General features: G+C 37.0%; 2 protein-coding genes across 4 annotated transcripts; one reads left to right on the top strand and one right to left on the bottom strand.

The window, feature by feature from the left end:
* Positions 1-626: 626 nt before the first annotated feature.
* On the top strand, positions 627-10,163 carry LOC131145200 (protein MEI2-like 5). The gene is made up of 13 exons (XM_058094338.1): positions 627-962; positions 2,234-2,279; positions 2,369-2,503; positions 2,582-3,048; positions 4,494-4,652; positions 4,762-4,878; positions 4,980-5,131; positions 7,256-7,347; positions 7,486-8,416; positions 8,515-8,599; positions 8,816-8,884; positions 9,067-9,246; positions 9,578-10,163. Exons 2-13 carry the CDS (start codon positions 2,249-2,251, stop codon positions 9,704-9,706), a joined length of 2,547 nt encoding a protein of 848 aa, XP_057950321.1. The 5' UTR covers positions 627-962; positions 2,234-2,248; the 3' UTR covers positions 9,707-10,163.
* A 1,232-nt stretch (positions 10,164-11,395) lies between these two features.
* LOC131145201 (phytochrome E) lies at positions 11,396-25,334 on the bottom strand. Of its 3 annotated transcripts, none has more exons than XM_058094340.1 (4): positions 23,155-25,334; positions 17,127-17,934; positions 15,652-15,945; positions 11,396-11,921 (listed from the first exon to the last, which is right to left on the bottom strand). In XM_058094340.1, the coding sequence occupies exons 1-4, from the start codon at positions 25,154-25,156 to the stop codon at positions 11,678-11,680; spliced, it is 3,348 nt and encodes a 1,115-aa protein (XP_057950323.1). In that variant the 5' UTR covers positions 25,157-25,334; the 3' UTR covers positions 11,396-11,677. The 3 variants fall into 3 exon arrangements, with proteins under 3 accessions (XP_057950323.1, XP_057950322.1, XP_057950325.1); XM_058094339.1 differs by having other exon boundaries at positions 15,652-15,948; positions 23,155-25,331; XM_058094342.1 differs by lacking the exon at positions 11,396-11,921 and having other exon boundaries at positions 15,707-15,898; positions 23,155-25,308.
* Positions 25,335-26,257: the final 923 nt, after the last annotated feature.

The following is a 26,257-nucleotide window of genomic DNA, read 5'->3' on the forward strand; positions in this document are numbered from 1 at the left end:
ATGTACAAAGTTGAAAATGATTAATTTGGTGCATAAAAAAAAATTGTGTCGTATGTTGAAAGCTTTTTTCATTAGATACTATGAAATCATTGTCGTGTTTTAGATATATTCACTCTTATTTAAAAATACCATCACTTAAGATAAACGTCATAGACCCAATCATTTACTCTTTAAATTTTATTATTTTATTTTTAATTTTATTGTATTATTAAATAGGACAAATTTTAAAACGCATCATAAATTTTTTGAATTTCTGATAATTACTAGAACCCTTTAAGTTTTTGATAAACTATAAAAGGATTTTTTGAGATTATAATTTATTAAGATTATTATTATTATTTATTAAATGCTTTTAGTTCAATGTATTAGAAATCAACACATTAATGCGAAAAAATAATAATTACACTTTAATTAATGACCTCAAAATGCTAGTTAATAAAACAAAAATATTTCTGTATTTTTATTTTTATATTATTATTATAAATTTACCCCGTTCTTCATCCCTATCCTCCTGCCACGTGTCAACTCGAAGTCATAAAATCCTAATTAATAATAATAATAATAATAATAATAATCTTAATTTCAAGTTTATCTTCTTCTTTAAACTTTTCCAAAATAGTAATCACTTTTTTTTTTTTTCATTTTCTTCGATGCGCTCATTCATACGGACGCCAAAACTCCATTTAAATCCAGTTGAATCGCCAAAGCCTCCTCAGAACGACTCCCTCGCAATCATTCTCTTTTCTTTTTATACGTCTCCTGCCTCCCTCTCTCGCTCACTGTTCTTGGTGAGACCAGCATTCGACTATTCAAGCAGAAACCCCTGCGATTTTCGCTCTGATTATATGAGGCTTTCTTTCTTTCAATCAGTTCGAAGTAATCTTGTGAGCCGTTGTGAATGTTAGAGCTTTTAAACTGATTTTGTCGGGTGCACTGCTGTCTAGGGTTTGCTGAGTTGTTTGGTAAGCGATCGTTGTGCATCGTTCGCATTTCTTGATTAATTTTGTAATGCCGAGGTGGTTATTTCTGTGAATTGCTCAATTTTTGTGATTTTGATCGAAACTGTTTGCTCTGTGAGTTTGATCGAAACAACGAAATAGCGACAAGACAGGCATTTGGTGCAGGTTCGATAAAGGTTTTCTGTTGTTGCAAAAATATTTTCTTTCTTTTGCAGGGAGCTTCGATATAAATAAATAATTATATATACATATATATATATATATATATATCTTTTTCTTAAGAACAGTGTAGTAAAAAGTGAGCCAGTGAACCGGAACTTCTCGCGCACGCTCACACACGATCAGTTCTTGTGTTTGACATACTTCTGAGTTCTGCACCGCACGAGCTTAATTTATTGTTTGAAGAGTTAATTTTCACCTGAGGCACAGATATATAGCCACTTACCACTTAACTCTCTTGAATGAATTTTCACTCCCAACTGTTAGATAACAATATCTGTAGTCTATAGACGAGATTGCTTAATTTTATTTGGGTATGCTTATTTGAGCTGTTTAAAAATTTAATATTGTACAACTTAATGTGAAACACCTAAAGTGGTAATTGTAGTTCATTTAATTCACTGTAGTTTGTCTGTTGTTAATCTATAATTGCCAGTAAGGGTGTGTGATTGGGTGCTTTGAAGATGGGGACTCACTGTGTGTTTGTAATGCTTGTTACTGGATTTTTGACATTACTATATGTATTCAAATATTCTGCCCCCTATCTTTAATTTGTGCGAGATTGCCTTTTGTTGTATAGTGTTCCTAACTAACCACATGTAATTCAGCTTTGATTAATCATTTTCTTGAAATCACTAATGGTGCTTCAACTTTATGTGCTTGGTTTTATTATTGATGAGTGGGTATATTCTTCTGTTAATAGTGCTGTTAATCGCTCTTAATATATGCCACTAAAATTTGGAATCTGATATATATATATATATATATTGAAATCCATTAGGTTTTCTAGTTAGTTGACCTTCTTAAGTTCCACTTAAATTGCTGTGGATTTCACATTTTTGGTAACTTTTTGTTTATCAACTCTAGTTTACAATACTCTCTGCATTTTTTTTTTTTTTAAACACCATTTTAGAAATTCATAATTTCTTTCTTAACATTTTTAACCAATAAAGGCCATCAGGTGAAGAATTAATGGCAAAAACTTGGCAGTTAGAATTTTTTCTCTCTTAGCTTTGCAAAAGTAACCATCATGCTTTTATTTTATTTTATTTTAGCTCAAGGGTGATGCAATGGAGCAGTATTCAGAGCATTTGTCTTCGGGTAATCCCAAGATCCATCATCAGGTTAAATAGGAGGAAAAAATGAAATGCACTTTAAGACTCATTAGTTTAATGAATTATGTGTGGCAGGTGCTTCTAAGATTACATCGGCAAATCTTCCTAAGGAAATGGGAGGGGGAGCACAGGGTTCCCCCGAAGCCTATCATGCATCAACTGATGCTACCCTTTTTTCAAGCTCATTACCTGTTCTTCATCATGAAAAGCGTAGGTGTCTACTATTGTTTGAAGATTTATTTATTTCCATTTGTTAGCAGAATTCTTACTGGTTTCTCTTACTTGCAGTGAATGTAAATGAATCAGAAAGTGGTTGTCAGTCTGTGGATGATTCCGCCCCTTGCTTAAATAAACTCCACGAAGATGTGAAGTGTAATGCTTTGCTTGATGATGTTGAAACCCATGCAATTGGAAGCTTGCTTCCTGATGATGAGGATGAGCTTTTAGCTGGCCTTACCGACGACTATGACTTAACTAGGTTGCCTAATCAGGATGATTTGGAGGAGTGTGATTTTTTTGGCAGTGTAGGAGGAATGGAGTTGGAAAGTGATACTCAGGAGAGCCTGAACATTGGTATGTCTAAGATAAGTTTTTCTGACGGCGGTGTTGGGAATGGGGTGGCTCATTATGGTCTTTCAAATGGTGTGGGAACTGTTGCGGGAGAGCACCCATTTGGAGAGCATCCTTCGAGGACATTATTTGTTCGGAATATTAATAGCAATGTGGAGGACTCAGAACTGAGAACTATCTTTGAGGTAGCGTAAGACTTAGATTTAGTTAATATGTGTGTTTGTGTGTGTGTGTGTGTGTGTGTGTGTGTGTGTGTGTGTGTATTTTCATTGTGATCTTATCTTTGTACATAACTTATACAGAAAGTTTGATACTGAAATGGATATAGGGAAACATGAGTTGTTTATTACTGTTAAAGCTTGATATACATTGTCGGTCCATAACCTAATAGCTTAAGCTTTTCGGTAAAGTGGTAATCTAGCATGCTATAAGAGCTGGTTACCAATAGGTCTTGGGTTCTAGTCTTGTTGCCTGCATTTTTTGCGTGGGCTTTAAAAATCCATGTTATCATGCGTTTATTTCTCCGCGTTCTTTCGGATTGCACGTGCGGGGGAGTGTTAAAGCTTGACCTACATTGTTAGCCCACAACCTAATAGCTTAAGCTTTTAGCTAAAGTGGTAATCAAACAGCTACTTTTTGTTGGTACCTATTACTTAATATGTATGTATCGAGTTTCCGAAGATAAATTTGCCTTGGTTTTCTTGTGATTTAATGTATGAGTTTTTGTAATATATATTCTTGGCCTTCGTGATTCCTAAAAGTAGAATCATTGCCAATTTGATGCGAGGAATGGGAAAGAAAAATAGAGTTGATGAACACCTCAGACCTTTAGGTAGTTTGTTATTTTTAGAATTTTTTATAGCCTATTTACTTTTTTGTCATTGATGTTATTGTGCTCTTGCTTTGACTATGTTTTTTCCCCCTGATTTTTAGATGGTGTCTACCTTGATTTTAAACTGTTTTTGATTTTTTTGTTTTGATCTTTAACTGTTTTTGAAATTTTTGTTGAACTTTGTTTCCTTTTTATCTACTGGAGGTACCGTATGCTAAATGCATTTTTATGATTTGATAAGTAAATTATGCTTGTGCTGTACATCCACTGGGCTTTATTAAAGTCATTAAATGTCAGCTATCCTGCTAGATAAGATGCAATATCATGCCTGCCATATTATATGGCCCATCTCTTCTAGTTGCTGTTTTTAGAATAGATTAGATGAGGGGTAATGTATTATTTGTTGCCTCTTTTATTTGTGGATTACTCAAATTATAATAATGCAGGTGGGTTATCACTTCTCCTGTTTCCTTTTGCTATGGCTTCTAAAACATTTAAACTTCTTGACTGATAATTTATATGCTTTCTAGAAGCATCTGCTATCTGAATCTTAGATTAGCATAATTAAAAGTCTTTGGTGTTTGTCAATTCAATTTGACGACTCTCTTTTGAATGTAACTTATCAAAAAGCAAATCCATTTCCTAGAGCTAAGAATCAAATTGGATGGTCCAGAACCATATATGTTGTAATCTTGGAACTTAGATCAGCTTACTCAAATCTGGTATATATAAGCAATGAATGCAAGACATTGGGTAGTTTCATGATTCTTTTCTATCTATATTGACATACTTTTTCAGCAATATGGCGACATCAGGACTTTGTATACTACATGTAAACATAGGGGCTTTGTGATGATATCTTACTATGATATTCGTTCTGCTCGAACCGCTATGCGAACATTGCAAAACAAGCCGCTAAGACGGAGGAAACTTGACATTCATTTCTCAATACCAAAGGTTGGAAACAAAATTTAGCTCTTGACTCTCTTTCTATTTGTTGATACTTGTTTCATATTTATTTATTTTCAGTTTCTCTTACTTCATCATATGTCTTGTGGTGTGATAGGATAATCCATCAGATAAGGATATAAACCAAGGGACTTTGGTGGTTTTCAATTTGGATCCATCAGTTTCAAATGATGACCTCCGTCAAATCTTTGGGGCTTATGGTGAAGTCAAAGAGGTGCTAATTTCTTTTTATTTCGTTTCTTGATTTCCTCAAGGCATTTTATATTGCTGTGTTATTAATATGTATGCTTTATGATATTCATTTTGCAAGAGTAGATAAGGGAAACGCCACACAAAAGGCACCATAAATTCATTGAATTTTATGATGTTAGAGCTGCAGAAGCGGCACTTAAGGCATTAAATAGAAGTGACATAGCTGGAAAACGCATAAAGCTTGAACCTAGTCGTCCCGGTGGAGCACGTCGAAAGTGAGTATACTGATTGGGGGTTTTATATTGTTAATAGTTTCATAAAGTGTTTCTATGATAAGCTTGCACTCTCCTTCAACTATGATGTTTTTACTTTTTTCTTCCACAATATTTGCACGTCAACTGCATGTTTCAGTATTTTGTTTTTGTTCTCTTTGGCTTAAAAATATAGCTTTTGTCGTTATGTTGTTTGAACGAGACAACTGTCACTAACATCTACCCTTCGTTGTGCATAAGAATGAATTTTGGAGTTGGACTAGTGTACTTCTTGCCGTCTCCTCTAATCATTTGATGCTCTTCAAAATATTTAAATGAAGAGTAGAGTCATAGCCTAAATAAGTCATCATAATCTCCTTGCTTCTGTGAATGATTAATATAACAAGTTTTATTAGATCACCACTTCCCTTAAAAACTTTAGCCGTTCCTATTAGCTTAGGAGCTAACAGTGTCTATCAAGCATTAATGCTGCACCACCACATGTGCAGCATGATTCTGTGTGGAGGTGAGAGAAATAAAATGTAGAAACGATGAATAGAGCAATTATGAGAATTAGATAAATCTTAACAACTGCCCAGTAAACATAGGCAATAAGATTACTGCCCTGGACATCCTGAAAATCATGTCTCTGGTTCCATGTTAGATCATCACTTAGCCTAAAATATTTAAGTTTAGGTTTCTGGCCAGGAATGTATATCAAGTCTTAACATGTTTAATATTTAAATGAAACTCTATACTTGACCCCAACTCTAGGGAAATTTGAATAGTGGTAGTTTTTAATAATGTGGAAAGAAATCTTTTTTGAGAAACATGGTACTGGAGTTTGGTGTTCCAACATTGGTCAAACAATAGAGAAAAACAGATCATGGGGATTTTGAAGGCGTTAGGAGGGACATTGTGGTAATATATTGAAGTTTCATTTTGTTCAGCATCTGGCATTTGTATATTTACTTATTAAATGGTATATATGTAGAGCTATATTTGGAATTAGATTATACTTGATCAAGTTGACTTTGGTAGAACTGGGGATTTATCTTCTCGCGAGCTGCAACAATTTTGTTCTTTTTTTTCTTTGTTTTGGTACATTTCTAGGATTTGACCAATTATTAAACATGTAAGTGCAATATTTATCCCAAAAGAGTAAAAAGGAATAAATAGTGTTTACAATCTTGTAATGACTGAATATAGATTCTCAAGATATTATTTATAAGGCAACTAGTTTACAAATAAACTAAAAAATTGGAGATTTGAAAACTGAAGACTCAGATTTGCCTGTATTTTGATAGATTTATTGGGGACATGTTAAGACAACAACATAAATCCATGTAACGAATAAATTTAGCTGTATTATGCTGGGTGTCTGTAGTTGGAAAATTTATGAAAAACGTAAAACTTCTCAATGTATTGAATAAATGTGAGACATTTTAACTTCAAGAAGACCAAAATATTACCAAAAATATAAAGATGTTTGCATTATTAAATTGGTGATACATAACACACTTGTTTATTTATTTATATCCAAGTATCCAAGTAGAACTGATTTTGTTATTGAAACTGTTGTCTAAAAATGAAAACTTGCAATGGCATTATGATAGGAATTATGTCATTTATATCAACAGCATATACAATTAAGAAAGAATTTTTGCTAATGAAACTATCCCTGTGTTTGGGAGCATGGAATTCAGATTGTGGATTTGGGCAAAATGTAGTTTAAAATGTATTGTGTTTCTTCCAAATCCACACAAATCCAAATCTAAACCCCGAAATTCGTACTCCCAGACATTACAACTGTACAAAATTCCTGTGGGTTTGCATTGAACATGGGTATAAACATTATAATTGTATCATACCCATTTTATTAAAAAAAGATAATTTCAAGGAAAGGAAGCAAGCAATGTTGTCAGAAAGGAAATAAAGATGAAAAAGTTATATCATAGAATTTCTTTTTCTTTTTATTAAACAGTTATGAGCAAAAGAAGAAAAAATGTGCCATATGTTAATTCACAGCTTAATTGTTAACAATATTAAGCCTGCCTTTTGGCTTGCAAAAGACAAGTATTGACTAATCATAAAATTATTGCTGATAAAGTGATTAATATATTGACTGATTACACTTTGTACTTTTAGTTTTATGTTGCAATTGAATCAAGACCTTGACCACAATGAATCTCGAGGTTTTCGACATCAAGCGGGTTCTCCAATAACTAGCTCTCCTCCTAGTAAGACCCTTGAGATACTTCCCATCACACTTGTGTATTTATATCATGCTTAAATTAGTTTTAGTTATTGTTGTCTCTATCTTGTTTCTATTTTACAATTTCTCTTACAATCCAATGCCATTTTGACATGCATGACAGGTAACTGGGTGCAGTTTAACAGCCTAATTGAACACAATCCTCTGCAAACTATCAGTAAACCCTCTGGTTTTGGGACCATGAGCCCTATTTCTGGCAATCATTTGTCTGGGCTGGCTTCAATTCTGCACTCTCAAGTATCAAAGGCTGCACCTATCAGCAAGGACCAGGGAAGGGGTAGTCACATAGAACATTTGTTCACCCAGACAAATGCCTTTCAGCAGCCGCATTCACTTCCGGAGCCAAAATTCCAGTTTCCTGGAGATTCACCCTCTTTTGGAGCTTCAGCTTCAAATGGTTCTAGTACAGAATCATTAAGTAGATCACAATTCCTTTGGGGAAGTCCAAATTTATATTCAAAGCCCTTTAACTCTTCTGCATGGCGGACACCTTCTGTGGGACATCCATATACTTCCAATGGGCAGAGGAACGGGTTTTCATACTCAGGTGGGAATGGTTCTTTATTTAGTTCATCTCAACATCACCATCCCCACCATGTTGGATCTGCTCCATCTGGTGTTCCTCTGGAGAGGCACATTGGTTTCTTCCAAGAGTCACATGAACCATCACTCATGAGTCCTGTTTCATTTGGAAATATGAATTTAAGCCACAATGATGGGAGTTTCACAATGAATCTGGGTGCTCATATTAGGAATTCTGGAATTTCTACTTCAGGAAATATGCCTGAAAAAGGTTCCCCCAGTGTCAGAATGATGTCTTCACCCAGGCTTAGTCCTATTTTTCCGTGTAATAGTCTGTACCGAGGGCTAGCCCCCCTCAGCGTAGATGGGTTGGCTGATCGTGGGCAGAGCCGGCAAGTTGAGAACAGTGCAAACCAGATAGATAGCAAGAAACAGTTTCAGCTCGACTTGGATAAGATTGTTAGTGGGGAGGATACTCGGACAACTTTAATGATTAAAAATATTCCAAATAAGTATGTACGGCCTTTAAAGACCTTGAAATTTCTGAATGACACTGGCATTTAAATATTAAATTGTTGTTCAAGATATAATTTATAGCATCTTCCTCCAGGTATACCTCAAAGATGTTGCTTGCTGCCATTGATGAGAGTAACAGGGGTACTTATGATTTTCTCTATTTGCCAATTGATTTTAAGGTAATACTTTTTTTTTGGGTTGGGTGGGGGGTGGGGGGGGGGGGGGGGGGGGGGGGGGGGGGTTTTTTTGTGTTTGGTTTTTTTTTTTTTTTTTTTTTGTTTTTTTTTTTTTGTTTTTTTTTTTTTTGTTTTTTGGTTTTTTTTGGGGGGGGGGGGGGGGTGGAGTGTTAAAACAATTTGTTTAAACTGCAACTTACAGTCCCTTCATTTGTGCAGAATAAATGCAATGTGGGCTACGCATTTATTAATATGCTGTCTCCTTCTCACATTGTCCAGTTCTATCAGGTTTTATTTTTTGATTTTTGTATAACCATGTAGAGTGTTTTCAATCAGCCATCCTTATTTTTCCTCCCTTAAAAATTCCTGTCATATTGTCATCTTATTAAAAAATGAATGAACAAATTGAATCTTGTAAAATATAAACTGTTGTGAGCTACTCATGTTTTTTTTTATCCTTTAATTTGCAGGCATTTTATGGAAAGAAGTGGGAGAAGTTCAATAGTGAGAAGGTTGCTTCCCTGGCTTATGCTCGGATCCAGGGAAAGGCTGCTCTTGTGAACCACTTCCAGAATTCAAGCCTGATGAATGAAGATAAGCGTTGCCGACCAATTCTCTTCCACTCCGAAGGTTCAGAACCCGGTGATCAGGTAGCATCATTGATTAACAAATGGAATGTAATATATTCATGCATGTACACCATAATCCCATTTTCTCTTATCATTTTGATGCATGATTGAAATTTTAGCTGCGACTTGCTTAAACTTTTCTTCTTTTTTCTTTGACCTTTTCCCCTAAAGAATCCAGATTCTTCATGTTAGATTAATGTGATGGGTGGGCGAATGTGGGTGGGTGTTTTTGTTTTTTCTTTGGTGGTGGGGAGTGTTGGGAGGAAGAGTTCACTGAAATTAGCATGCGTGTATGTTGTCAGGATTAAATTAAAGCAGCTGTCTTACTTGAACGTGCAAATATCTCTCTCAGGTTATCCTTGAGCATTTTCCCCCCAGTGGTTTGAACATTCAAGTGCATCAGCCCAATGGGATGCAGTTGGCAGATTCTTCAGAAAGCGTGACAAATGGTGGTCCTAGTGAGAAGGCTGATCAGAGTTAATATTTGGATTATTGGAAGCAGATTGCTGTGACTTAGTATACATCTAAGTGTGTACAGTTAGGAAATGAAGACACAGTGAAAAGGCCTTCTGATTTTGTATCATAGCTTCCTGTCCATAGCATTTTGTTGAAGGCTTCGAAACAAGCAGCAGAAATGTTTTTAGTTTTGATGTGTGGATCAAAGCGGAGGAGAATATGGCAAAGCATATGGGTTAAATGATGATGCCCTTTTCAGTTGCCAAAATGCATTGATCCATCACTCATCAGTTTGCATCGTCGCCCGTTTTCTCCTTCATTTGGAGTCTTTGGTTTTTTGATTTTGTTTTTTGGGGTCCCTGTAATTGGTGGATAATTAAATGTTGTTATGATGTGTTTATATGGGTAAGTTATATGTACCAAGGGTTGAGAATGTATAGTCGGTGATATGAGGTTGAGGTTGTGGGTGGGGGGGTGGGGTGGCTGTCAGCAAAACTGTATATGGGAGAGAGAACTTTGCCTTTTTAGTTCATGTTATTTAACAATGCCTTTCGGTATGGAATCTTAATTGTGACGTAATATAGGTTAGATGTGATTCGTACCCAGAATTTGATTTGTAGTTCATCTTGCCCATTAATATTGTTGGGTTGGAACTATAGATGTGACTATAAACACATGCACTCCGTATGACATGATTTCTGATGCAAGTTGGCCGTTTCATTTTTCTTGTTCCCATTTTTGGTCTTGAAATTTTCCTGTAAAGCAAGTACTACGTGAGACCAAGTTAGAAAGAAGGATGAAAACAAATATTAAGGGAGTAGATAACGTTTTAGGGCCTGTCCAGTTTCATATGTATTTTTTCAATTTTTATTTTTTACACGATGAGAAAATAGATCATGGAAATGTGCTGTGTTGGTTTTTACATTTTTTGTTGGTTTTTAGTTTTTAAAGGAATTAAAAATCAAGTTTTATGATTTTTAATTGTTTTGACAGCTTGTAAAAACACCTCAATATATACAATTAATTTTTGTGGATTAAATAATTCATTTTATCTATATTTTTAAAAACTGAATTAAATAACTATAAGAGCTTAAAATATAATTAAAATAATATATTCATAAATTTCTCACGAGTTTTAAAGAATAATGAAATCCATTATTTGAAAAAAATATTTTTATTATTTTACAATTGTTATGTATAATAAGATTATTCTTGTGAATTTTGAAATAGAATAATTAAGTAAAATTGCTATAATAATTTCAAATTTTGTATTTTTTTTTTTAATTTTTGATTATTTTAATTATAATTTTGTATTTTTTTTTGTTTAACTCTTATATGGTTCAAGGGAAAAACTGAGCATTTTCTGAATCAGATTTTTAATTTTTCTTACTGAAATAATTTCAGTTTTTGTTTTTGGGTTTCACTTTTCATTTTTAATTTTTGTTTGTTTGCTTGCTTGTTTTTTTTATTTTTTATTTAACATTTTATAGTTATTTGAAACGGTCCCAAATGGGTCCCTTCTGCAATTGCACCAACCCTCTTTCTTTTCTTCTCTCTTTTCCCCTTTGATGTTACAATATGAAATGAAAAAATGCCTCATAATTTTTATATAATGCATTAGCGTAGGAAAGCATTGTTCACATTTGTGTAGAATGCGATGACCAGTCCAACGGGAAAATGCTACGTTTTGCATTCAAACAAAAGCCTTCATCACTAAATCTTAAATCATGATTTCACCATTTCTATTCCAAAACAAGAGATACATTCACACATACAGTTACGCACCAAAGTTGATCATATACAACCATACACAAGTAAGGGGGGCATGCAGCAGCACAGAACTAATTTTCACACAATGGTGCATTTTGACAAATGCATAATGTACAAAGGAAATGGATCCATTACTAAAGGGAATTCACTGGGACCTGCCACACCGTTTTGGGTCATAATGAATGCTTTTGCATAGACAAATACCCGAGAACCCTTTCATGAGACTTCATGTCATCCTGCTTGCACCAACCCGCGATCCCTGTTGTTTAGGTTTCCTTGTTTCAAGTTCAAGGCCAATGAGGAAATAACAATTGTTATGTTCTCTAACATACTGTACATGACCATTCATCATGTCAAGAAGTTTCCGAGACGTGTTCAGTCCAAGGCCTTCTTGTGTAGTCCACTGATCCCCCTCTTCAAACATGTCCCGGATGAGAGCAGATGGAATTCCCTCGCCAGGGTGAGTAATTCTACATGCATAAGGTAATAAATGTTAATCAACAGGCACCCCTGATTTCGTAACATCACCAACAACAACTAAGCTGTGGGTCCAATATGTCGCTAGGGACTAGTAGGCATTGATTATGGTTCTCAAAATTTCTTCAGTGGGCAAAAAAATTAGAAGCAAAAACTTCAAGAGGAAACAAGTCCAAGTCCATTAGCATATGAAATGATCTAAGCAAAGCGAGAATATGCATGATGCGCCCTGCATAGGAATCTTTGGACCTAGATTAAGCATGTAAGAAAATGCCAAGGGGAGGTTAGCAAAGAGGAAGTTTGCCTTTTGGAGAATGAAGTGAGTGTGAGGCATGGAAGGATTACTTATAGGAAACAGGGGTGCACTTGCTGAGGATGTATCACTCATTTAAATAAAAAATTTGCCAAATACTGAAGGAGAGGCGTGCATAGGGTCCAATTCATAATAATAATTCACGGAGAATCAGACTTAAGGATGGCAGGAGGCTGTATCATCATTTAAAGTTTGTGTTTAGGCATGATGATGAAATAAAGAAGTGATAACACAAACTCATTTTCAAGTGTATAGGAGGGGCAAAATGGTTTTGAGAGGGCTGATGGGACAGTAGGAACATGTTCAATATTTACATTTCTAAGACTCTAGATTTGAACCTCTAGAAGAACTTTTACTATCTAATTTCACAGAGAATGTGGATAATAGAAATATACAACACCAAAAACTAGTGGCAGACAAAAAGAAACCCAAGATATTTGACAAAAAAAAATCAATCATAATCCAATAGAACAAAAACTATTCAGCACAAGACCTTCTTTCATTGAGTTTCCTAGCAAAAAGAAATTGGGAAAATAACCACACACACACACATAGATCTGGGACAAGGGGGCTGATGCCCCAATGGGTTCTAGCTTAATTATCTGCAGTTGAGTTCATGGGCAAACAGGATTGCAATAAGCCTTCCCATAAGAAGTAGCAGTCAAAACCCTAAGTAGCAGTCAAGAGCCAACTTCAAACAACAACAACTTTTGACCCAGAAAGAATTATGGGAATTGGAAGTCCAAGAAAAGCCATACAAAATGGTTAGGATCACCTATCAAACTAGACTCCATTTTGAGCCCCAAATTTGGCTGTTTTGATAGCTTGCCAACTGTTTATTGTCAATTTTGGCAATTTTTCATTTCTGATTATTATTTATTCCTGTTGATATGTGGTCAAAATTTTTATGATATTTTATGGGTTGTCTTATTTGTAAATTATGGCTTAATTTTTCAGAGTCACTAGAAGGGTGTTAAATGTTTTAAGGTTTTTGGGACTGTATTATAGCAACTTTATCTTTAGCTCTTTAGTCAATAGAATTCAGTTGTAGCACTATCTCCATTTGCAGGAGCTTTAGAATTTATCTAGGAATAGGATTAATCACTCTGGTGTACTGCCTACTCTTCACTTCCAGCTGTACCACCTATTACAGATATATGTATGGGACTACAGTAACAATACAAATCAATCATGGTCCTTATACTGAGTTTATCTGGATCTAATGTGACAGTTCCATACAAATGAAGGTGAAAAAGTAGCTCCTCCCCCTCTCTCCCCCTATATCCACTCTATTCCCATGCCAAGAATGGCAGGAAAAAGCGGAAAGCCCAAACTTTCAGGGGCTTTGGGCCCTAGCCATCCGCTGTACATTCTGATAGATAAATGGATAAGGGAATTTGTACTGTTATATAAGTAGCATTAATGAAGGGGAGCTTAGGTGCAATGGTAAAGTTGTTGGCATGTGACCTAGAGGTCACAGGTTCGAGATGTGGAAACAGCCTCTTGCAAAAATGCAAGGTAAGGCTGCGTGCTATAGACCCATTGTGGTCCGCCCCTTCCTCGGACTCGCATACACTGGAGCTTTGTGCATCGGACTGCCCTTCTAGATAAAATAAAATATATGGACTTCAGCAAGAAAGAAATTTTTTTTTTTTTGGGGGGGGGGGGGGGTTGGCGTTGGTTTGGTTTTTTATATTGCCTCTTCAATATTTCAATTTACATTTTCAAGTTCGAATTTACAAACAAAAGCATCCCTTCACCCAACCCATCCCTCCTCAGTAGAACAAAAGATGGGAAAAATCATGCACTCAATTTTTAACAGCATCACACCACAACCCTACAAAATCTGCAGATGGCTACTTGCAAGCATGAAAGTCTACAAACTTTTAGTTCGCTCAATGTCATCAGAAGAACAAGATTCTCCGCAGTTCTTTGCGACACTAACCATTTTCTTTAGCCATCTTAAACTTTGTGGTAACATGAGTGATTCGAGCTATGCAACTATGAAATCTCTCACTTCATTAAAATATGAAGTTAATTATTTAATCTTGTTCAGCTACCAAGACATCTTTAGTGTTTCTTTCTTTTTACCTTCCTCATCTTTCTTTCGTCACTTTTTCTTCTAAGAGATTCCAGATTCAGGCAACAATGGCTAGGTTTGAGGTCATGCTATAGTGAACTGTTACAGCTTGATATAATGTAGAATTTGCACAAATCTAGGCATGGGATTTTGTAGAAAACAAACGTATCCCAACTTTTGGTACCATGGATTTCAATTTAACGGGTGATACAGCATATTGGGAGTTAGAAATTCTGCAAGAGTTCATTTTTGTCCTCCTGCTTTTGCCTTTTGTTTTGTTTTGTTTTGTTTTTTTCTTTTTCAGTCCTTTTTTAATTATAACAAATTGGAAGTTCTATTTCTGAACCAGAACTTGAAGGTTGCAGAAAATTAATTGACGCATCTAAAAATGCATCAAATGTTTATTCATATAATAGCAGAAGAGAAAAGAAACATGATATGATAGTAAAAGGCTGAAACACATGCTAATGACACAATTGTTGATTCGAAAGTTTTTGTTATGAAATCTAAAGAAGAAAACCTTAGAACACTGCAGTTGCAGACCACACACTAATGACCCAACTGTATTTACTTTTTTGCCACACCAACGCATAGATATATAAAGACTTTCAAGTTTTAGAGTTTGGATATCAATGACCAAGTGCACAATGATCTGTGGATCTTGGATTAACATGTGAGCAGAATCCTCAATACCTTTCCCATACATGCAAATACAAACACAGATAAAAGAATGCATCAAATGTTTATTCATATAATAGCAGAAGAGAAAAGAAACATGATATGATAGTAAAAGGCTGAACACATGCTGATGACACAACTGCGAATTCAAAAGTTTTTTTTATGAAATCTAAAGAAGAAAACCTTAGAACACTGCAGTTGCAGACCACACACTAATGACACAACTGTATTTACTTTTTTGCCACACCAACGCATAGATATATAAAGACTTTCGAGTTTTAGAGTTTGGATATCAATGACCAAGTGCACAATGTTCTGTGGATATTGGATAAATATGTGAGCAGAATCCTCAATACCTTTCCCATATATGCAAATACAAACACAGATAAAAGAAGGAACATCTGGTTGGTAAAGGAAAGTGAAACAATATCAGAACAATAGGGGCATTGCATTCAGAAATTCATAGGTATACACCTGGAAGGAATCATTTGGCATTCCAATAAAGCTATAGCTAAAACATAGGTTCCAATATACTGAACACCAATGGATGAGATTAAAAATACTAGTTGCACATTCCAAGAACAGAAGGCTTCAAATCACTTACATAATAAAGCTTGTATTTATTGAATTAAGTTATTGAAGCTTATGGTACCTGAACTGTATATGAGAAACTTCAACACAATCCTTTATCAGCCTCAGACCAGGTGAAATTTTTATTTCTACCCAGCCATCTGGAGAAGGTGCATAATGCACTATATTAAGCAAGAAATCTGATAAGACCAGTTGAAGTCTAATTTGATCGCCATACAGACATAGCGTTTTGACTTCCTCTGGAATCTCATGAACTAGCTGTAAGTTCTTTTCCTTTAACAATATCATCGCTTGAGTAACAATGGCATCTGCAACATTTCCCAAGAGAAACTCTTCCATGTTTAGCTCCATGCTCCTGCTAGGACCAGGATAAAGTGATAGACATTGCATTGGTGCATCAGTGTCATGCCATTTGCGATTAGTGGTCTTATTGTCATTAAATGCCTTGAAATTTGTATTTGAAGCAAAAACTAAATGTGAAATGTTACAAAGACAAACATTGATGATAAACTGAATGCGAACATTACCAAACAGAAAGACATCCAAGAATAGATTAGGAACAGAGGTCTAGGAAATGGCTTATTAGAAGAAAGGACCAAAAAAACAAAAACTGAACCTCGAGATAAGTTTGCAAAAAATACCCTTCTAATTATATAAGATGTACCGGAAAAAAATTCTTGGTTTTTATGTAGATTGATTGCTTATTCTAATATCTAAATATGTTGTTCACATGACTGAGAATTTTGGAACATAGAATTTTGAATATGGTCAATAAAGGATAATTAGGGAACTTGATCAGGAAAGTTGTAAACCTTATCCATTCCTCAGAGGATAGAACAGAAGAAAGAAACTAAATCCGATTTCCTTTTTGGTGACAAGGAGGTCTTTCATTTAGCACATCTTTGGTTGTCGTGGTTGGACTCTATCATGGACTTCTAATCAGTATCCACAAAGCCCTCTTATTTCCTCCTTCCAAGATCAGGTCACAGAAGATGGAGAAGAAGGAACCAAGAATAATTTATCTTTTAAATTTTAAAGCAATAGAAAATGGAAGCATAGATAGAGAAGGGATGAGATTTTGAAACTTTATTCAAACACTATCTGTATTTGAGCAAGCCAGTCATGAATGTAGAATTGTAGATACAAAGAACGCCCGCACTAGTATGCATATCATGTTTATAAATAAGGAAATGATGATTGGCAAAATGATCTTCAAAAGATGAGAAACAGGCTACATCCATCATTATGATGTTTCTTGAATGCAATTTATTTCGATCAATAATAGAGATTGTGCAATATGCTTTCATATCTTCGCAAAATCTTCCTACATTACTAAAACTCATTTCCACTGATATTCTTTGCAATTTATTTACATTAGCTTCATGTTCAATAACATAGTAAAGATCATATCAACATTTTTTGAGGTTAAATAATGCACAGGATGCAGTTATATAATTGATAACACATAATACAGATACTATAGAATTTGAAACATGAAGTTAAGAAAATCATAAACACACATTAAAGAAGACTTACTGCTCCTCTAGACTTCTCAAATCCATATCCTCAATGATTGTCATCATCTGTCTCTCACATGCATTGCTGGTCTCAAGAACTTGCTTCTGATCATCTGAAACAGCTGAGGATTCCAGGAGATCGTGGGTAAACCGAATTCCATTCAAAGGATTTTTTATCTCTTGTCTTATGTAAACCAACTCCTTGTTAGTTGGGAAGTACTGTCTTTCCTCCTGCTTTTGTCCTTTGACACCCTGCTCCAAGCCAGGAGCAATCATATGCAAGAAACAGAAACACCCAACCACATTCCCATCTACATTAGTTCTCTTATTAGCCGTTAAGAGCACCTCCACAAATTTTCCATTCCTGTCAAAAAATCTGAATGGGAACTCCTCAAAATCTTGCCCACTAATTCCTTGATACAATAGAATCATAAATTTAGTGAGTGAATCCTTTCCTTTCAGCTGGCAAAAACATCCAAAAATTTCCCCAGGAAGCATTTTACCAATGACTTCATGTCTCTTCCAACCAGTTATATTTTCCATGGCAGCATTCCACTCAGAACAGCAGGCATTCTCATCAGAAGCAAATATAGGTGGAATCAATGGATTAGGACTTTGTATAATAGCTGTGTAATCCCTTTGCAAGCGGATGAATTTGTCCATGAAAACCTTCTCAGGTGTGATATCTTGACCAACAAAACACACCCCAACAACATTGTTTGTGAAATCCCTACTCGTGCATGAATTAACAACAATATATACAGCTGAGTTTTGTTGATTTCGCCCAAAATTTCTCAGTTTTAGCTCAACATTTTTGTCCTCCTCACCTGGAGTAATAGTGATAAACTAAATACTGCAGTAGGGCAGAATGAGCAGATACATAAAATTGAAGAAGAAGAAAAAGGAAATTAAGTAGTAGAAGATGGAGAATGGAAAAATAAATTAGAATTGACTTCTAGAAGTATAAAATCCTAATTTTTCAAAATCATAGCACAAATTCACCAAAAATATTATAATAAGAGTAATTAATGAGCTGAGCAAGAAGAACTATTCTTCAGATTTATCATGATCATGAAAAATACATTTCCCTCAAATTTAAAACAGTACATAAGGTACATATTCTATCATTGATATTATCTTGTCCACTAGGCTTTGCCTGCATCATGTATATGGTGTTATCTTTCACAAATTCTATCCCAAGCAGAGAAGGGTGTGTTCTTTTAGATACAAAGCCAGCATAAAGAAATATTCCAGTTATTCTTGAACATTAAATTATGAAAATGAGGATATGTGAAATGAAAATGCAGAGATGGTTAGCTAGCATGGGTTGTCAAGGAGCAACAAAGGCTGGCCAATGATTGTGCCAAGAAGGAAGAACGATTCAGTTCAAAGAGTGTAGAAATCCCTACAGTGTGAACGACGACCACGGTTGGGGAATGATGGCCACCTACCATGGTGGGTGAGCCACCACCACCTACCATGAGATCTTGCCACAAGCCAGAGGCTATAAATTGAGACCCCCCCACTGAAGCTAAATTACACATTTAAACTGCAAGTTGTGTCCTCTTCTGTTTTTTCCATATTTTATTCTCTGTGTACATGTTAAATAGGGAGCCGAGTATGTAAAGAATACAAAATTGAATATAAAATTGATTCATTCTCATTCTCTACATGGTATCAGAGTTGGTTTTTTCCTAAACCAAGCTAACTATGGGGAACAACTCCATCAACCGTCGAGAGTCAACAACCTCAGAGACTCAAATGAGTCGAACCAATGCCATCATCAATTCGAATGGACTAGATGGCTCTTCTGTCCAACTATTGGCAGAAAAACTCAATGGGAAGAATTTCCGAGAATAGGCCTAGTCCGTGAAACTCTTAGTTGACGGCAGAGGAAAGTTCGGGTCTCTTATCGGCGACTCAAAGAAACCTGATTCAACAAATGTTGTGGCACTTCAGCAATGGAGATTGGAGAATTCCTTGATTACCTCATGGCTTATCAACTCCATGAAGCCAACTATTGGGAAAACATATATGTTCTTGCCCACAACAAAAGAGGTGTGGGATGCAATTCGAGAAACCTACTCTGACGAGGAGAATGCTCTCCAAGCCTCGGGCCAGTCACCAAAAAATACTCCACTTGATAATTTGGCACACAGAGGTAATTTCTCACAAGTCCTATACACCTTTCGTAACCATACACCGTGGATTATAGATTATACCCCATGTGCTGGTAACCTAAGAGTCAAAATTGCTGACATATCTCTTGCTCCTGTTGTCGAAAAAGGGAGTATTCAAATTTCTGACTCGATTACTTTAGAGTTTGTTCTTCATGTTCCAAAATTATTTTGTAATCTTTTGTCTGTTAGCCAACTCACTAAACACTCCAATTGCTCTGCTAAATTTATTTCATCCCATTGTGTTTTTCAGGATCTGTCATTGGGGACAACGATTGGTAGTGCTAAGGAGTATGAGGGAATCTACTACTTCGAGGAAGCCAAAATGAGTGATCAATGTCAAAGTAATTCTGTCTCTATCCCTAAGAATAGTGACCTAATGTTATGGCATTCTCGGTTGGGTCACCCCAATTTTCAGTACGTGTGTCATTTATTTCCTTCGCTATGTTCGAATAAAATGTCTCTTGATGTTCAATGTGAAGTGTGTGAACTCGTAAAACACCGAAGAACTTCATTCCCAAAATCAAAATACAAACCCACAAAACCTTTCACAATCATTCATAGTGATGTATGAGGCCGGATTTCTAATCGCACTCACACAAAATGGTTTGTGACATTCATTGATGATCACACTCATACTTGTTGGGTCTACTTGTTAAAAGATAAATTCGAAGTAAGTTCGGTGTTTATTAACTTTTATGCCATGGTCCAAACACAATTTCACACCAAGATTCAAATCTTGCGTACTGACAATGGCACGGAATATTTCAACCACACCTTGGGTCTCTTCCTTCAAGAAAAAAGGATAATTCATCAAAGCTCATGCGTTGACACCCCTCAACAAAATGGGGTTGCCGAACGCAAAAATAGACACATTCTTGAGGTAGCACGAGCCTTAATGCTCACTACCCACATGCTTACAATGTTTTGGGGTGATGCTGTTCTAACAACCACCTACCTTATCAATAGAATGCCCAGTCGTGTTCTGTCCCATGCTACACCCCTTGACACTCTTATCAAAATTTTCCCTACCTCTCGGCTAGACTCCAATCTCCCTCTTCGTTTATTTGGCTGCACTGCCTTTGTGCATGTCCATCCTCACCAATGCACCAAGTTGGATCCTCGGGCCACCAAATGTGTCTTCCTTGGGTATTCTCCATCCCAAAAAGGTTACAAGTGCTATGACCCTATTTCTCGTCGTCTCTTTATCAGCCTTGATGTCACCTTTTTTGAGACCACTCCATTCTATCGCAAGTCTTCTATCTTAAGTCTTCTATTCAGGGGGAGAATGTGAGCGAATCTCAGACTCGGAATAATTCCAATGGTGACATGTTTTTCCTAGACTTTCCTCTCTCCAATCTACCATCCTCCTCCACTTCCTTGCCAGTCACAGAAGGAAACTTAAACTCATGGGGAGAGATAGAACAATAGAATTACAAGGAGACACTGGTCTACTCACGAAGGCCAAAGCCAAGTGGTAATGAAAACTCATACCCAAAGCACCAAGAGAGTCAAAATTGGTGGCAGCTCCAAGCAACCAAGAGCCCAACCAAGAACCTCCCAACAACTTAGAACAGGTAATAGAACCTACTCCTAATAAATCTAATGATATTAATCTGCCCATTGCTCTCAGAAAACATCCTCGTTCATGTACCCTTCATCCAATTGAAAAATTTGTGTCCTATAATACCTTGTCCATGGGATACCGTGCCTTTACTTCTAACCTTAACAGGGTCAAAATTTCAAAGAACATTAAGGAGGCACTTGAATTTCCGGAATGGAGAGAGGTTGTAATGGAGGAGATAAGGGCATTGGAAAAGAATGGAACATGGGAGGTTATGAATTTGCCACGAGGAAAGAGACTAGTAGGCTGCAAATATGTATTCACTATAAAATACCGAACAAATGGGACAGTTGAAAGATACAAGGCCTAGCTGGTTGTAAAAGGATTTACTCAGACCTATGACATTGATTACAAAGAAACCTTTGCACCTGTGGCAAAGTTGAACACCATCCGAGTGCTCCTATCCCTGGCAGCCAATCTAGACTAGCCACTTCAACAACTCGACATCAAAAATGCATTCCTAAATGGTGAGCTGGAAGAAGAAGTGTACATGACATTACCCCCAAGATTCAATAAAAAGGGCGAGGAAAACAAAGTCTATAAGCTGAGAAAGTCCTTATATAGACTCAAACAATCTCCTAGGGCATGGTTTGATAGATTTACGAAGGTGATGAAAGGAGAGGGATACTGCCAAGGACAGTCCGACCATACTATGTTTTTCAAACAAAAAAATAGCAAGAAGACCATTCTGATTGTGTATGTAGTTGACATTATCCTCACTGGAGATGACATTGAGGAAATGGGAAGATTGAAGAAAGTTCTAGCCACAAAATTCGAAGTGAAGGATTTGGGGCAAATGCGATACTTTCTAGGGATGGAGGTAGCTAGATCAAAGAAGGGAATTAAAGTTTCACAACGAAAATACACCCTTGATCTCTTGACCGAAACAAGCATGCTAGGTTGCAAACCAAGCAACACACCTATTGAAGCTGGAAAAAGAACATAATATGTTGGGAAGCAAGTAGATAGGGAGAAATATCAAAGATTGGTCGGCAAACTAATCTACCTGACACATACCAGACCAGACATAGCTTTCGCAATAAGTGTAGCAAGTAAGCATATGCAATCTCCAAAAGAAGCACACCAGGAAGCAACCTTTAGGATCCTAAGATATCTAAAGGGATCTCCAGGGAAAGGCTTATCGTTCAAGCGAAGTGAACAAAAGGAAGTGGCAATATTCACTGATGCTGATTGGGCTGGCTCTATAGAGAATAAAAGACCCACAACTAGATACTACACCTTTGTATGGGGCAATCTAGTCACTTGGAGAAGCAAGAAACAAAATGTTGTAGCAAAGAGCAGTGTAGAGGTAGAATTCAGAGCTGTTGCTCAGGGAATATGTGAAGGATTATGGCTGCGGAGGCTATTGGAAGAACTACATGCTGAGTTAGAGTTACCTATTAAATTGTACTATGATAATAAGACAACTATCAGTATCTCTCTCAACCCTGTCTAGCATGACAGAACCAAACATGTGGAAGTTGACAGACACTCATTAAAGAAAAGGTGGAAGAAGGAACTATTTGCATGACATATGCCCTACTAAGGAGCAGATTGCATACACATTCACCAAGGGACTACCTCGGCAACTCTTTGAGGATTTCATTGGCAAGTTGGATATGATCAACATCTATGATCCAACTTGAGGGGGAGTGTAGAAATCCCTACAGTGTGAATGACGGGCACGGTTGGTGAATGATGGCCACCTACCATGGTAGGTGAGCCACCGCCAACTACCATGGTGGGTGAGCCACCGCCAACTACCATGGTGGGTGAGCCACTACCACCTACCATGAGATCTTGCCACAAGCCAGAGGCTATAAATTGAGACCCTCTACCGAAGCTAAATTACACATCTCAACTACAAGTTGTGTCCTCTTCTGTTTTTTCCATATTTTATTCTCTGTGTACATATTAAATAGGGATCCGAGTATGTAAAGAATACAAAATTGAACATATAATTGATTCATTCTCATTCTCTACTAAGAGTATGGCCGAAAAAGAAGGTGCATTGAGGCATACATTCAACAATAAGGCTTTGCTCAAATAAGGTGAAATGGATTGAGTTGAATCCATCATGCAACAAATGCCACAAGAAGTTCAAAAGATATGCTCAAACCACCACTTGGAAACCCATCACTATATCACCATACAAATATATACTCTTACCAAAACAAAAAAAAAAAGTGTTAGAAGTACTCCCAAATTAAAATAATTGTTTGTGATCATTTATGTGCGTAAATTACCTTGTAAAGCTCTGCATAGAAGTTTCTGAACAACTGCACGCGAGTCTTCATGAACAATTTCATTCCCCAGGGACTTCCCCATAGTTTCACTAGCATGTAATCCTGTCAATTCAGCAATTTTTTCATTCCATCCATTAATTAGACCATCTGAATCAACCCCAAATATTGGAGCTGTTGCTGTCTCTATCAACCTAACCATTTCACACGCCACAGAACTGAGTTCATTGATCCCCTGCATCTTAGAATTAGTCCTGGACTTCAAACTGCGGTCCTTAACATCCCGAAGTAATTGTCTCATTATAAGCTGTAAAGAGTGAATAGCATCAATCTCTGAAACCTCCCAAGGCAGACTTCTACATTTGATAACTTCAAGAAAAACTTTAAATGAAGATCTGGGATGCATTCTTCCACAATCATCTTTATCTTTTGGATCGTGCTTTGCTCCTCCCCATTTTAATTCATTTGCGGTGTGAGACCTGAACCAAAACAAGAAATCTTTTGAAGTGATTCTTGCAGTTGCCATTCCACAAACTGCATCACCCAACAATGCAGCACCAGGGTAACCAGAATCAGCTAAGTTATCAGTACTTAAACCTGTAGAATCCCCATGGGTTTTGAGCAACCACTCTGCAATATTTTTCACCTGTAATTCAGTTGGAGTCACACCAAGCAACCAGCATGTCCCACCATAATACAATGCAGCCCCATCACACTTCACGAGATCCATAATACTAGGGGATTGAGTAACAATGCCAAATGGAGCATCTCGGAGAAGCATATCACACAATAAGGTTTGTGCCTTAAGCATCTTCTTCTCTGCCAACTGACCTGCCAATTGAAGCTCCATGCTGAGCTGAAGCCCGAATGCCTCCATGAGGAATTGGCAAGCATAGCGAAGGGGAAAAGGAACATAACGGGGGGAAGTGTGGTGGCACACGACCAACCCCCAAAGCTTCATTGAATCATTGGTGTTGATAACAACTGCCATCACTAGTGAGGCAATGGAGCCCATGTTGGCCATGTACTGCATATGGCAGCTATGGGGTGACCGAAGCGTCGAATTGACCAAGCAAAGTGGCTGCTTTAATTCTTCAATCTGAATCACAGCGACTGGATTTGCACGACAGTCGCATATCATCCTAACTCGATTCTGCTTGAACAAGAACCGGGCAGCCTGAGGAATATCTGTTGCGGGGTAATGTAATCCCAAATATGGTTCTAAATCAGACCTCCTGATTTCTGACACAACTTCACCGTGATCATCTTCACGGAACTTATAAACCATAACCCTGTCATACTCGGTAAGCTTCTGAACATCTTCCACAACTGTGTCACACAAAACACCAAGATCCCCCCCAGGAAGTGACTGCAACCGAGAAATTGCCTGAACAGCGAGCTTCTGCGACTGCACCACCCCAGCAAGCGACAATGCAGGGTCGCTTGACCGGGCAGGCTCCAGATCAATGACAATTCCCACATCAATTCGGTGGAGTATGCCATAAAATGGTTTCTGGGTACATCTAGAATGGACCCAAATTGGGTTTAAAAAAGAGAGTTCTCCAGTAGCAGCTTTTGAAAGCGAAGCTGCAGATGATGGGATAAAAAGGGTTCTAGCATCAATTCCAAGCAAATCACTCGACTGATTTGACCCAACAAGAGTGTTGAGACCCAACAACTCGATCGAATTTTCGCTGTAACCAATGATTCTAAAGCTGGGTTCTTCAAAAGCAATCAAACAGCCAAAGGGTTGTACAGAACCACCCCTTTGGATTATAGAAAGATAAGCAGTAATCTCTTCCTCTGGGACAGATTGAGGAGCTTGTATCACTGATCTAGAGTAATGAAAGTGCTTGCCAGAATCACCAGAGTGCTCAAACTCACTCAGAAGCCAAGCATCTGCATTGTACTGAGCAATTGTCCTGCTTCTGTTGATGTTGCTTGCAGATGAGGATGACAGGGCTGCGTTGTTTGGCATTTCTGCTGCTCTTCCTCTGCTGCCCATCTTAGTGATGGATTTTCTCGGGAAAGTGAAGGGGGTTCGACTGCTGGTTGATTCTTTATCATGTCTGTGCTAGCGTCCCAGTGCTTAATTCTTGTCCGGGTTCCCTTCCACACATCCTTCTCATTCCAGGCGCCAGGTCGGTTTCTCTATTACTGGTTCATAAGCACTTAATAGTGTTAAGTACTTGGACTATAGTGACCTTCTTTGATATCTGTGGATTAGTGGATGGAGTTCTTTCCTCCCCATCTCCCCCAAAATAATATTTCAAATTGGTATAGCTTTTCCTATGATTTTTTTACATTAATGATGAATGTTGACGCACAGCGATTTTGATCTTCCGATCAATAAAATCAATCATACAAAAAACATTCACAAAAAAAAAATGGAGGAGAGAGATTTTACGTGGTTCGACAAGGTTGTCTACGTCCATGGAGCGTGCACCTGGAGAAAAATCCACTATAAAACAATGGTGTAATAAGATCTGATTAGTCTCTCCCCGATCCCAGATCCCCTGTACACTCCTTTACTTTCAACCAGTTGAAGAAAGTTCTTCCTAGAGAGAACCCCTCCCTAGCTCTCTTTGCACAAAATAACAAGCAATTCTTATATTTTTCCATGACTTATAAACATATATATGACACCACAAAACCGTTGGATTTAGAGACGATCCAACGGCTATGATAAAAACCACAATAAATAAATAAAAATAAACATATTTTTTAACAATTTCCACTTTGACTTTTAATCCCAGCCAATCACAAAATTCCATTCCCACGCTCTAGAATGCTCTATCAACAATCAGCAAGAGACTACATTAACTAAGTTCAGACAGCGTTTGAACTTAGCTAATGTAACAAACTTCGTGAGCATATCTACAACATTTCCATCTGTGTGGATCTTCAATAACTGGAACTTACCACTTTCAACCCAACCTCTAACTGCATGGTACCACATGTCAATATGCTTCGTGTGAGAATAGTAGACCTGATTTCTTGCAAAGTGGATCACACTCTGACTATCACAGAATACGTGCAACCTATCCTACATAACACTGAGTTCCTAAATCAGTCCAATTAACCACATAGCCTCCTTACCTACCTC

This window comes from Malania oleifera, chromosome 12 (genome assembly GCF_029873635.1).
Source record: "Malania oleifera isolate guangnan ecotype guangnan chromosome 12, ASM2987363v1, whole genome shotgun sequence".
In the NCBI taxonomy this organism is placed as follows: domain Eukaryota; kingdom Viridiplantae; phylum Streptophyta; class Magnoliopsida; order Santalales; family Ximeniaceae; genus Malania; species Malania oleifera.